Source organism: Epinephelus fuscoguttatus, linkage group LG23 (assembly GCF_011397635.1).
Source record: "Epinephelus fuscoguttatus linkage group LG23, E.fuscoguttatus.final_Chr_v1".
Classification (NCBI taxonomy): Eukaryota; Metazoa; Chordata; class Actinopteri; order Perciformes; family Serranidae; genus Epinephelus; species Epinephelus fuscoguttatus.
The window spans coordinates 20,254,617-20,269,427 of record NC_064774.1 but is presented as its reverse complement, the minus strand read 5'-3'; the positions used below and the strand labels follow the sequence as shown (position 1 = coordinate 20,269,427).

At 41.8% G+C, this 14,811-nt stretch overlaps 1 protein-coding gene across 5 annotated transcripts in view; it reads left to right on the top strand.

Moving 5' to 3' along the window:
- LOC125884047 (protein Dok-7-like) overlaps positions 1–14,811 on the top strand; it is a 60,987-nt gene that overhangs the window by 18,581 nt on the left and 27,595 nt on the right. For 2 of the 5 annotated variants that reach the window (XM_049568781.1, XM_049568778.1), the window contains 4 exons: positions 5,822–5,920; positions 6,590–7,395; positions 12,952–13,000; positions 13,183–13,821. In XM_049568781.1, the coding sequence (XP_049424738.1) occupies positions 5,822–5,920; positions 6,590–7,395; positions 12,952–13,000; positions 13,183–13,821 (1,593 nt within the window). The remainder of the gene's footprint in view (positions 1–5,821; positions 5,921–6,589; positions 7,396–12,951; positions 13,001–13,182; positions 13,822–14,811) is intronic. The other 3 variants (XM_049568780.1, XM_049568779.1, XM_049568783.1) reach the window with 3 other exon arrangements.

Here is a 14,811-nt window from a genome sequence, read left to right as displayed (position 1 = left end):
AATAGCAGGGAGGATGTCGGTGGGAGAGCGTGGGGTCAAAGTCACAGTTCACACAAGCAGAGCAGCCAAAGCCTCCTAATCACTCCGGGCATGTGTGTAACCTCATCCACAGGATTCCACTGATGCCTCCCCCCCCTTCATTTCATACTCGGTCACCCACCGCTCCTCTCTCCCCTCCCGTCTCTCATTTTATACTCGATCTTATTCCTCTCTGCAGCCCTTAATTGTGTGTCTCGTTCTCACTTGCGGTTCACCTCTCAGTCCTTGTGTGTGTGTCTCTGTCCTGCACAGCTCCTGACTAAATCTCTCCGCTTCTGTTTTAATTAATTGTTGTTATGTTCCCAGGCTCACTTATTTGTATGTCACTGGTGCGTGCTGTACTGTTTCCACTTCTCACCGCTTTTAACTCTCCCGCTCTGTTTAGTCTCCAGGACACAAACTTTACTCCCATGAGGGGGGGGATATTACACTTAAATTACAAGAAAGTTCAACTAGGAAAATTGCCATTGTAATCAAACACCTCAGGGGATGTAAATATAGGGAATGAAGATTACAATGGGTGCTTCGAGATACAGTGGAAAATGTGTATGGTTAGGACTGTTTCCAATCTGTATGTTAATATAAGATAACCAGCTGACGGCTGTAACTTCATATTTATGCAGATTTAACATGTCAAACTATACTTTAAAGTTGCAATTTATACATTTATAAATTAAGATTGTATGATTTTTAAATTGTATGTAGTTGGAGCACAGTAAAAGCTGTTAGATTGATTCCTTATCTTGTATCTATAGATGTGAGATAAATGTGGTCTTTGCCAGCTACAGTAGCCAGAAAATCCTTATTTGGTCAAAGGGTAGGAGGCGTTAGTGGAGCTTAGCTGGGATGAGCAAGCCATAAAAACGACAGCGTGCGATAGGCTGCGACACCTGCCAGTCAAGCAGATATTACCCCACTTCTTCCTGATCTCATTGGCTTTGCTCCATTTGGTCAGGCTGGTGTGCTGCTTGTTACATAGCGTCAATGGCAGGGAGACAGGTGTCATACAAGGCTGCGTGGATGATGCTGGATCTTTGTCAGCTGATAATCAAACAGCAGCAGGCAGCGCTCTGGTAAACTTTGGCTTTATTTTGTCTCTGTGTCGGCGATAGCTGTGGCCGGAGGTGTTATGTTTTCAGGTTGTCCAGCCATCCATCCCATTGTGGTGAGAGCAATATCTCAAGAACACCTTAAGGGAATTTCTTCAAATTTGGCACAACGTTCACTTGGCCTTAATGATTACCTGATTATGTTTGGGTGGTTTAAGATCAATGTCACTGTGACCTTCCACCCATCTCATCCTCGTGAACACAATATCACAAGAACACCTTGAGGGAACTTATTCAAATTTGACACAAACTTTTAAGGACCTCAGGATGAACTGATGAGATTTTAATAATAAAGGTCACTGTGACCTCGCCTCAGTCTCATTTTTATGAATGCGATATCTCAAACGCCTTAAAATCCTTAAAATTTGGCACAAGCATACATTTTGAGTCAGGGATGAACCAATTAGATTTTGTGGTTAAAGTTTAAGGTTACTGTGACTCATCTGTTGCATTCTTGTCAATGCGATATCTCAGTAACACCTGAAGGGAATTTCGTCAAATTTGACACCAACGTTAACTTTAATTTAACAATTAACTGATTAGATTTTGGTGGATAAAGGTCAAGGTCACTGTGAACTTGCACCCATCTCATTTTTGTGAACACAGTGACGTCATACAATGTGAACTGATGAGGTCACTGTGACCTCACCTCAGTCTCATTTGCGTGAATTCGATATCTTAAACACCTTGAGGGAATTCCTTCAAATTTGGCACAAATGTCCACTTTGAGTCAAGGATGATTATTTAGTGGTCAAAGTTTCGGGTCACTGTGACCCATGTGTCTCATTCTTGTGAATGCCATTTCTGAAGAACACCTTAAGGGAATTTCTTCAAATTTGGCACAGACTACCACTTGACCTTAACAATGAACTGATTAGAATTTGGTGGCCAAGGTCATGGTCACTATGACCTTGTGTCCGTCTCATTTTCATGAATGCTACACGTGGAGAAGGTGTTGAGGGAGTTTTCTCAAATTTGGCACAAATTTTCACCTGTACTCAAGAAGGAACTGATTGGAATTTGATGGTGGAAGGTCAAAGGTCAAAGGTCAAGATCACTACACACGTTTTTGGCCAGAACTCAATAATTTATATGCTAATTATGACAAAATTTCACTCAAATGTCCAACTGGATGAAATGATAGTCTTGACATATTATGTCCAGAAGGTCAAAGGTCAGCTTCACTGTGACATCATCATGTTCTGCACTTTTCTGGCCGTTACTCAACATGGTAACTCAGGAACAGAAGGGGAGACATTTGGTGATTGTACAGATCTTCTGTGCTGCCGGGGGGAGGGTGTGTGTGATGTTTTCACAGACCTGAATGTAAACTGTAACTGCAACTTGACTGGTTGGTGGAGGCATATAACGGCAAGGCGGTAGTAGTTTTTCACAGCTTTTAAGTGTTGGCAGCTCTTTTTTATATTTGGATGCAGCCATGACAACCGATGTGATATCAGATATCAGTTTGTATTGTTTATGATGCTGCTGGTACACTTTGTACACTTCAGTTTACATGGCACACAGAGCCTTTTGTTCTTGACACCCACAAGACACTAGAACTGCCATTGTTAAAAAAACATTCTCACATTTTTTCATGTTAAAATGAAAGTGGGTTTTTTTCCCATGACAATAACATATGGTTATAATGAGAAAAAATTAATGAGAATGTCCTGGCTAGATTTTACAAGTATCATTTGTGACCATTACAAATATGAAACATTTATTTGAAATCTTAGTTTAAAACATTAAATTCTTAGTTTGAATCTTACCAGATCTGATATTGAGTTCAGCTCTAAACTAGACTGCCATATGTAGGTTTTCTCAGGTGAAATAAATTTCCTGAAAATGTGAAGTCCTGTCTCTTTGGATTGGTGAGATTTATTGTTGGACATATGTTTTCCAACAGGGAACCAAAGGAATCTGTGCCACCTGATGTTTGTGTGATGTGCTTCTTGGCACACAACAGCAGGACTTGGAGCATTCGTTCTCTAGTTTCACACAGAAGTTCAAAATGAAGGAGAGGAAATTCATAATCAACTTAAAACTGTATGATTAAATGAAACGTTTAAATGTTAGAATAAACAATTGAAATTTTGGCTCTAAATTTTCAGTTTGGTTTTAATAAATACTGACTGTAATTTTACTTTGTCTACTACTAGACAAAGTAGTAGGGGACCAAATACATTTCTTAAAAACTAAATGTATAATAAATGGGCCTTATGCTGGAGGCAATATATGAACAGCTTTTCTCTTATGTTTGTTACAACCCATTGATTTTTGTGATTCGCTGTTGTTTTCTTACATTCGCACTTTGTTAAGAGGAAATTTTAGGTTGAGAGCGCCCTTGTTTTCACAGTCCATAAATTGTCCAGCATGAGGTTTTAAATTTGAGGAACATTTAAATATAATCTTAATTTGATTATATGATACGCATGCACTTTTTAAGCGTAATTACAATGATTGTATCATTAAGTTTGTGGGCTAAAAAAATACAACTATACTTGGTCCATTGATCCTATTTACTGTAATTTCAGTTGCTGTGTGTCCCTCTGCTGACCAGAGGTGGAATGTACTTATGTACATTTACTCAAGTACTGTACCTAAGTACAAATTTGAGGTACTTTACTTGAGTATTTTAATTTCATGCCACTTTCTACCTCTACTCCACTTCACTTTAGAGGAAAATATTACACTTTTTACTCTACTGTAATTATCTGATAACTTTAGTTACTTGACAAATTTAGATTTTTACGCACAAACCACATGAAAATATACAGATACTGAAACAATTAGTCGATTAATTAGAAAATTAATTGGCAACTACTGTATTTTGAAAAACATTTTAATGTTCCAGCTACTCAAATATGAGGACTCATTGCTTTTCCTTTTAATTATTTTGATTTATTAAACTGATTTAATATTTCTGCATTGACTACTTTTACTTGTAATACTTCATTACATTTAGCTGATTGCACTTACATACTTTTACTTAAGTAACATTTTTCAATGCAGGACTTTCTACTAATAAGTATTTTTACAGTGTGATATTAGCACTTTTACTTTAGTAAAGGATCTGAATATTTCCTCCATCCCTGCTGCTGACACAGCATTTACAGCATCACTAATATTTTGTCATTGCTGGGTTCTTGATTTTCCTGTAACTTCAGTACTGTCACTCACTCACATTTAATTTAAGTTTATTTAACAGTACATCAGTTTCACTTAAGCACAAGTTCTTCCTCTTCTTACAACCTTTTTTTGGTGGCATCTATCCAGTTCTTGGGCATACGACACCCGCTTTTATATGGTGTTTAACAGGCTTGCCTATGCTAATAGGTTACTTATCATCAACTTGGAAGCATCATTCAGCACACCTGGGTAGAGCAGATAAGGATGATTAGGAACATTTGGTGTATTTGGAGTTGACTTCTCTTGTTTTTTCTCTCAACAAAACGGTAGAGGTGGATGTGGTTAGTGGTCAGATGCAGAGGGGAGATGTGGGGTTGATGAAAGTAGTACCAGGTGAGTTGATTGACACAGCTGCTGCTGGTTTGCTCTGATTACATCTCTCCCTTTCTCATGCTGTAGTGTGCTGGGAGAGGGAGAGGGAGAGGGACACTGCCTGAGTTTTTGGTTTAAGACTGAGCCAGAGGAGCCAGGCAGCCATAGGCACATGTTGTTGACTGATTTTGTTGTTGTTGTTGTTGTGTGCTGGGAAGCAGAAAATAAAAGTATTGCATTTAGACAGAGTGCTGAATCTGTGCGTCTGTGCTGGGGAGTTCACAGGGGTAGCAAGACGGCTACAAAAACATTAAGGGAAAATATAAGAGAAATGTACGAGAATGTGGCTGCATTAGGCTCATTAAAGTTGCAGCTGGGAATATGTGCTTCTTGAAGTTTTATGTGCATCTGGGTAAACAAACTTGGTGCCTTCCAGGGAGAGAAAGGGTTTCAAAAGGAAAGAAATGAGATTCATGTAAACAACATGTAACTGCATGAGACGAGTGCCAGTGGCAAGACTCACCTAAGAGTAATAGTCTGTTGTGTACTGTAAGTTAATACTCCACATGTAGGATGTGATCTCAACCATTTGCTGCCGCAGGCTCGGAAAAAACATCGATCCAGTGTTAGAGTTGACCTTGGCGCTCCAAGGTACATAAGATCCTTGAACAGCACCAACAATCTTTAGCCACAAGCAGCAGAGTGCGTACCAACAGAGCCACGTGGCAGCGCTATTAATAAACCCCGTAGTGTTGCACAAATACTGCAAGGTGTTCCCCTGTGTGACCCTCTCCTGTGCACGTCCTGTACACAACACTCCTGCCAAAGTGCCTGTTAGTTATTCTTTTCACCAACATCTTGTGGCTGACATTTTATTTTCCCGATGCCACAGCTTTCATGAGCGAGACCCTTGTGGTTTAAAGTGTCCCTTGTTCCTCTGGAGTTGTTGTTGGATGTGTTTTCACAGCTGTGCCTGTGTCACTGCAGAGCAAAATCCTCAGCTGCGTCACATTTGATCCCAAGTCTCAGTGACAGCAGTACGGCTCACCAAACTTAGCGTGTCGTCATTAATTAGTGTGATGACAGCAATGTAAGTTTATATATGTATATACATATATATGAATTGAACCTTTGTGGGTGATGTCATTCTGTAATGCTTTCTCTCACAGACCCCAGTGCCAGCCAGACGAGTTCGGAGGAGAGGTTGAACCACGAGGCCCAGGAGCTGGAGAAACGACTGAGCATGCTGTCTCACAGGAGCAGCACAGGTACAGCATCTTACTGTTAAAGTCCACACACACCAAACCAACATCAACTGTTGCGTCACCCATGTCTTGGCCAAAAACTTGCAGTTAAACACTCAACAAAGACTACAACCAACAGCCATCTCTGACGCCAATTTTACATGCTGAATAGGCCAAGAAAATAAAGCAGACAAGGGCCGACTAGTGCCACCGGTGCAGGACACACTGCAAATACTAGGGAGACAGAAGCTCACCGACCGCCTGACATTGGCTGATGGCTCACTGACAGCTTGGTGTGTCAGGGCCGTAAGGCTGTGCTCAGATTCAAAGCAGATAAGAAGGTGAAACTGCAGCTAAAAGATTGCCCATTTTACAAATCTTCCTGCTCTGAATGTGCATCCTTTGTTCCATAATTATCCCAAAGCACCCATAATCACTTTAACTGCAGCAATCCCTCTCCTCCAACAGAGAGTACTTTGGCTTTTAATAATGCTGCACTTACATTCAAATTAAGTTTACAGATTAGACGCTACTCACACGGGTGATTTATTATTCCCATTATGTGGTAAAAAACCATGGAGCAAAAACAGCCATGAAGATGTCGCGAGACTTTAATGCTCTTTATTGATGAAAGCAGTTTTTGTTTAAGTAGTTGATTAAATTCAGTTTTATCAATGTTGTCTTTCCTTGCAGTCTCGTCCTCGTACTGTCCGTCTGCTGGGGGCGATGATCGTAGCATATCTGGTTCCTCCGACACATCGGACACCAGCCAATCAGACTGCAGCATTGGCAGCCGGATGGCCATTTGGACCGAGCCGGCCTCCAACCCCTCTGAAAACCTCGGCCATGTGGGAGCTAAAGCGGCACTACAGAGCATCGAGAAGCTTTCCGTCAACCAGGGAGGAGGGAACCGACCTGCTGCCAAGCCCCCGCGGCAGCTCCAGGAGATCGGCCGTCAGAGCTCCTCTGACAGCGGCATCGCCACCGGCAGCCATTCCTCTTACTCTGGAAGTTTCTCCTCGTACACAGGCAGCCTGGATATCGCCCCCGGGGAGGACTTTGGGTCTGTTTTCAGCTTGCCTCCCCACTTGGCTCAAGACCTGAGCCCTTGTAGTTGCACCACTGTCCCTGGACATGAATACCAAGTACCAACATCACTTAGGTATCTCTATGACAGCCCCAGGAGTGTGTTACAGGAGGGAGGTGGGGGCGCCAAAGACAATGAATCCTCCACGCCAACTAAGGACACTCCTGCTTCTTCAGGCCTCACAACAGACTCCGCAAAGGGGGATAAAAGCAGCACCATGACCTCTGAGGGTCCCTCAGAAACTAGTGAAAGAGCATCAGTGAGTGAACACTTACAAGGCTCCTCAGAGGAGAGTAAGAAAACAAAAGTGGCACCCTCAAGTGAACACCCAGACTCCTGTCACATCTGCAGCCCTCTCACATCTGTCCCCAAAACCATTGTGACCATCTGCTCAGTCTGCGGTGGATTTAAGGTAAGTAGGAAATATCTTTCTGTCACTTGTGGTCATTTTTTATATATATATTTTGTCTTGTTACCCTTCTGCCAGAAGCACACTTGGGTTAAGCTTGTGTATAAGTGTAGTATTATTAAGTCTATACTCGCCGGCCATCTGTCTACCTAAAAAAACACCCAGCATCCTCTGTTTAAATGGTCTCCTGAACGTGCTCTGTTGTATAACTCTTTGTCATACAGTAGCAGCTTGTGCAGGCCGGCGTTATCACTGTATCATCTGTTCTGTAGCTCGCTGTCAATATGACCTTTGCGGTACCGTGCAGGCTGACGGTGAAGCCGCTCTGCGTTATGTGTCCAAACAACCAACAGTCCTGTGGCCCATCTGTCTTAACAAGCTCGCATTTCAACAGCCATTTGAGGCCGACACTGTCATCATACCAGCAGATGTAGACCTTGTTAGTGACTTGCCGTTTTCTCCTTTCCTACCTCTGCCTCCTATTTATTGTTTAATGTGATGCTGCTGAGCTAAGGGAGGGTAGTACATGTAAACTGGAAACTGAAGGTCGTTCTCACTGCTAAGATAAGATACCCAAAATAAAAGAAAGCTTCTCAATATGAAGTATGAGGTCCAGTGGTTTTGTAGGATGGCAGTTGTGTTTTTCTCTGTTTCATGTTTGTTTTAGGGCTGCAGCCATTGATTACTTTCATTATTGATCAATCTGGGGCTTATTATCTTAATCGTTTGGTCCATGAAGTGTCAGAAACTACCTAAAAATGCCCATCACACTAGCCAGAGCCAAAGTTTACATCTTCACATCACTTGTTTTGTCCAGCCAACAATCCAAAACCCAAAGAGATCCAGTTTAATATCATAGACGTCTAAGAAAATGAGCAAATATTTAGTTTGACATGTCGCTTAAGAATGACTTTAATCTCGCTATCAATTCATACTCTCTCAATGAGCTGTTCCACTGAAGTTATAATAACTTTTTGTCATATTTATAGCTGAAATTGTTATTACATCCACACGGCAGTAAATGAGACGGATAAACTAGCAAAAATATTCTTCTTCTGTCACCTCGATTTGCTTCTCATAGCATAACCCCATGTGAACGAAAACAACCAACCAAGGTCAAAGAGTCCCTAACACAGCTGTCAATCATGTCAGTCACAGCTCGTAAACTGTGGTCAAACTGCCAGACTGGGCAAATACGAATCAAGATCTGTCACTGTGTTGCCTATTTCTCTCCTCAGATGTTTTCAGAAACCTATTTTAGTGTACTGTCAATGGACTGCACTTGTATATAGTGCTTTTCTAGTCTTCTGACCGCTCAAGTACGTCACATTCACCAATTCACACACACATTCACACACTGATGGCATTTTCATCAGGAGCAATTAGGGGTACAGTATCCTGCCCAAGGATACTTCGACATGCAGACTAGAGGAGCCGGAGATCGAACTGTCGATCTTGCGATTAGTGGACGACCTGGTCTACCTCTGAGCCATAGCCCACAGCTACTGTTTAGCTGTGTGATGAAAAAGCTGGTGATGCTGGTGGCTGTGCTTGACTCACCTGTTTCCAACATGGCAGCTGGGTCACAAACGTTCTCATTTTACAGCTAAACAGTGCACTAAAATATGTTCCCAAGAACATTTAAGGGCGAGAAATAGGCAATGAAGTGACCACATCAGCGCTGCCTAGTTCGGAAGTTTGACCAGAGTTCATAAGCAGTGATTGACATGATTGACAGTGGCGCGAGAGACTCCTAGGCCCTGATTGGTTGTTTTCTGTGAGCTGCGTTAGATTCTAGTGAATGGCATTAGAAGCAAAGGGAGGAGGAAGGTTTATCTGTCTCATGTACCACTATGTGAATATAGTGACAGCAGATATCACAGTTACTTTCATCAAAGTTACCAACTGAAGCTTTGATTCTGTAATTGTTTGAGCTTTACTTTGTTTTTTCATCATTGTTAGTCTTGATAAGATGCAGTAAGTGAAGGAAGAGATGTCGGAGTTTAGGATGAATTGGTTTTTGCCCATTGATATCGAGATGGATCCTTCTTGGCTGTGATAGAAAGTCTTACATCATTTATAGCAGTTTCATCCTCATTATTTCTTCTTCATGTCTGTGCTGATTCTCCGCTGTTCATTATCAAATACCTTCTTGCACTCTTAAAGGCTGACTTTGAGCTATAATTTCAGTTTATTTGGAGATTGTATAATTTAAACATCCAGGTGCAAACTCAGTAAAAGCTGTTCTGTCCTGGTCTGTCAGCTGTGAGTCACGTTTGTTGAATACTCTAAACAAATAGCTCCACCTGCTGGTAGTGCATTTAGTTTAGAGAGCAAATTGCATTATATTACCTGAACAGAATGTTCCCTTTCTCTCGGTTTCTCTTCAGTCAGTCCTCAGCGAACTAAATTAAACATGAGAGTTATTGGCTTGGAGCTGATGGATCAGACACGAGCAGTGTGGGAGGGCATTTATCACCTCAGCCTGAGCAACACATTCCACCCCTGTAGTGTTTACTGGCTCACGGTTTAAAGGGACACTTCAGGAGAAAACTGCACACCATACAAATACATGTAATTTCACATTTTGGAGTGTATATTTATGAAAGCATTAATTTATTTTTATCATAATAATTGTACCATATTGTGAGCAGATTTTAAAGGGTTCTGTCTGGCTGGTTTAATAAGAGGGGGGAGTATAGGTAGTACATTTACAAGAAAAGTCAGGTGTGGAAAATGTTGTGTGTGATGTAGTCATCCGTCAGCCAAGGACACATTCAGAGCATTCACAGCCTTGACTCCTCTCAACTATGGAACATAACATTTATTGACGTTACAGAAGCTAAACAGTCCACTGTGGTGATCTTGTACATTTTTGTTATTGTCAACAAATCCCATGAAAAGATAATGAATTGCTCCCACTAGCAAGTATTATCTGTATAGCCAGAGTCTTATAGATTGGCCTGGTAGGTCACTGGGTAAACTGTGTACTACTGCAGAGTCTTTACCGCAGCAGCTCAGATTTGAGTCTGACCCAGGCTCTTCCCTGTCCATCTCACTATCAGGAATTAAAAACAAGGATGCCAAGTACCAGATCACAGCTGAACATATCCCCAGCATTATTTCCTCCTGTTTGGGAAATGTTTGCTCAAGGTGCCCAGCTCTTAAAAGAAAATGATGTAGACTTTTTTCTAAAAGTCAAAGTATATATTTGTGATGCATTTTTCCAAGTGTTATATCCTCTGTAGGAACCGATTTCCTTCTGGCTGAAAACTATAGACAGGCTGCATGAGTATTGAGAGACGGATAAATTCACTGTTAGTTTTCGTCTTTCCATGGGATTGTTTAGCCTGGGAGCCAGACAGATCTGCAAGCTCATGTTTTATGTGCTCTGGCAGATGCATCTGGTCCCCGAACCATTCAGACAGATTTTGAGCCCACTGGGCCTGGGTTGGGCCAATCACAACCATTTATCTAAGATGAGGCATGTTTGAGACAATGACGTCTTAGAGGCCATGCTTTACACAAACTATGTGTTGCACCTTTGTGCTGGGGACACTAAGGCTGGGATAAATTTAGCTTAGTAAAGAGTAATTTCTATAAACAGATATTTGTATATGTATGTCGAGTCTGTGGGCAATGAGACAAGATTTTGGTATTGGAAGTGTTCTGGTTTCTGTTTGTAGTCTGAATGATCGACCGATCATGTTGTTACTAGTTGCATGTTCTGTGTACAAATCAGAATCATATATAACATGTTTTATTTGATACAGTGTAGGTGGTTTTGGTGCACTTTTTACTCAGCTCAAAACCTTGGCTTTTTTTAAAAAATTTGTTTGTGTCTCTTTGCCAGCCATAGCTGTGGCTGAATGCATTATGTTCTTGGGTTTTCCCTCTGTCTGTCAGTCCGTCTGTCCCATCCTTGTGAACAAGATATCTCAAGAACACAGTGAGGGAATTTCTTCAAATTTGGCACAAATGTCCCCTTTGACTCAACAATGAACTGATTAGTTTTTGGTGGTCAAAGGTCTAAGGTCAGTGTGACCTTGTCTGTCTCACTTTTGTGAATGCCATAGCTCAAGAACACCTTCAGGGAATTCTTTAAATCTTACACAAATGTCTACTTTCGATGAAGAATAAGTGGATCAGAATTTTGTGGTCAGAGGTCAAGGTCAGTGTGACCTCATTGGCCATAACTCAAGAATTCATACGCTAATTACGACAAAACTTCACACAAATGTCGGCTAAAATAGGATAAAATAATGTAGTGATGACATTTTGTATCCAAAAGGTCAAAGGTCAACTTCACTGTGACATCATAATGGTCTGCATAAATCACTTTTCTGGTCATTATTCAGTGTCATATCTCAGGAACAGAAGGGGAGACATTTGGTCAGATATTTAATTGCTGACAGTCATCTTTGATGTCCATCTTGAAACTGTGCTGATTGTAAAGATCTTCTGTGCTGCTGGAGGGACAGTTGGCGTGGGTGTTTTCACAGACATAGATGTAAACTCTAAGAGAAACTTGACCGGTGCGCAGAGGCATATAACTGTGGGGTGGTAATTCTAGTTTTTTTATTTGTTCTCATTCATTTGCAGGTATCTAATTATAGACATTAGCCAAATTGACTGGTGCACAGAAGTGGATGTCTTGACCTGAATATCTGCCAGCTACATCAACTCTCCCAAAATATTGGTCGTTGCCCCCAGAGGCTGTAATTATCATCAGATAGATAGCCGAAGGGTTCCGAGACTTGGTAAAGGAGTGAGGTTGAGGCATTTTCGAATAACAACCAAATTGGCTGCAGCTGATGTTGAACTTTCTATCAAAGTAATTAGTCTTTTTACATTTTTCCATTGCTTAGCACAACATCACGTTATGTTGTTATAGCTGGTCGTAAATCTATCCAGTTGTGGTCAGGGGCATTTTGATCTACGGCTGTTGCTAGCGTCCCTCAAAAATAAAAATACAGTCTTATTATTTTCGGTGTACAAGCAAGACGTGTCAGCACTCATGGACGTGCTGCCCTGCGGGCACTTTACGCCACTTTCTTATTTCCAGCCTCGCCGGCCCTGGAATCAAATGCATTTTCCCCCCACTTGCTCTCTGCTTGTACATACCTGCTCCTGTAGCAGCTCGACTCCTCTCCTCACCATGGATGCAAAGATAACTCTGTGTCTCATGTGTGGCAAAGAATGAATGAGGAGAGAAATGTTGTTTAGGATGAGAAATATCCTGAGCTAAATGACCCACAATCCTGTCATAATAAAGACCATGGCTAAAAAGATACTGCCTGGCGAGTCAAATCTCTGGAGATCGGCTCTTCAGGTGAGAAATCAGCTTAGATGAGTAGGTGTCCACACATGATTTTAAACTTATGCAGAGGTGGAAGAGGTACAGATCTTTCAGTAAAAGTAGTAATAACTTTGCTTGGTCATTTGACGCACTGTGGCACAGCAGCATGTAAAGAAATACAGATCATTACCAGCCTTTTCCCTTAAAATGCCACACATTCAAACACCAGGTAATTTGTGTAATTTTATGTCATGTCACAGGGGACACCATACACCCCTGCAAGTGGTTCAGCAGTCCCTGCCATACCAGGTAAGTGTAATCAGTTTAAATATTAAGTGCATGCTGCATGTATCAATTCTTGCCTGCATGAACAGTTGATGCATGTTTGAGAATAAAACATTTATCATTTTCTGTAGCAGCCACAGCTTGGCGATTTGATTTAGGGACAGAAATTAAAGTGTGTCAAAGGTTGGGTTTTTTTTTGCCTCCAGAACATCATATTTTCAATCCAGCAGATCCAAGTGTTGACAAATCACCATGCAGACCCAGCGCTGCCAGTGAACACAATATTGCAGTGAAGAAAATTCTGGAGAAACCCTGTGCCTCTCCTGGCTCTGGAAGCATCCACAGCTTGGAGAAGCCAACAGTGAGGACGAGTGAGGATTCAGCGCTGCCAAAAAAAGGAAGAGAGAAATTAGCCAGTCTCTTGGCTGATCTGCTAGGCTTTCCAAGCGTAGACAGGCAGCCCGAGGCAAAGACTAACAGACTGAACCTGTATGAGTCAATGAGCCCTAGCTTTGGGAATGAGCTCAAATCCACACTAACTGGCACCTGTGCGCCACCGCAAGATTCACAGCAGGACAAAAGAGCTGTCATTTACGAGAACTGTTTCAAGTGTCAAGGAGAGAACTGCCACCCTCCCCCACGGGTCGTACCTGCTGAGACATACCGCAACAGGAACGTTTCCACTTTACAAACCTTTCCAACTGGGCCGCACCTGAAGGAAAGCCAAGAACAAGAAGTAGCTGCTAATGAGGAGCTGCTGTGTGAAGCTGCCAGTGATGGATCACAGAGCGTGGCTGGGCAGTGTCAGTACGAAGAGATGAATGGTCGGACGGTGACCAGTGAAGGTAAGAGGCCTCTTCTCCAGTTTCGTCTTCAACTCACAACAAAGCGTCTACGATTCCTCTGGTGTCCTTTTCCTCTTCAGTCCTTTGAAACGGATCTTCTCTTTGTTTCCGTCCTGTTGCTCTGCTTATCTTCAATAAAAACACACTTTCCTCCTGGCTTCTTTTGTTTAATCATCTTCTTGTTTTCTCTCTTCCTGCACTCTGTGTCTTTACTTGTGTTGTGTTGTTTGTACAACTAAGCTTCTTGAGGGCTGTGAAAAACAGGGGATTGAAGTTATTGCACAAGTTATGAAATCATAAATTATATATACGCTCTTATAGAGACTGACTGATTTAAGGCTTGAGGGTTCCCAAAAACATTCCTATTATTGCAAGTCTAGCAGACAGTGTGCAGTTCTTTGTTCTGTGATAATTGACCCATGGTTTTCCCCTACGCACCTGTCGACCCTCAGGTGTGCAAAAATTCTGCATTTAGATTTTTAGTGCTGAACAAAGTCTGCACCACTTTCTTACCCTACTGTAAAGAGTTCTGTTGTAAGTAATGTCTTTATTCATGGCGAATAAATCCTGTACTAATGCCTTCTAAAGGAGTTCAAAGCCAACTTTTGGGTTGCCAGACTCTGAAAAATCTCCACCTTAAGGCCTTTGCACAACAAGTCTGTGTTTTCCATTTCTATCAGTCATCTGTAAAAATTGCTACGCAAAGAAAACTTTAACACTGAGTCCAAGGTGTTACAGTGTTCTATTTGTTGAGAAAATTTGCATTACAAGACAAATGAGAAGACACATTTGCTCCCATGCTTCTCTGGAGGCACCTCCCCGGCTGTCACCACTCCGCCTGCCTCTTGCATTTGGCACCATGGCTACATGAAGTTGCTGAGCTGTCCTCTTTCTCTTTCTCCACACTGCTGCTCTCTCTCTCTCTGTCTGCATGCAGCCTTCATTGTCTCTTTCACCTTGCTCTTTGTCACCATTATCCACCTGAATATT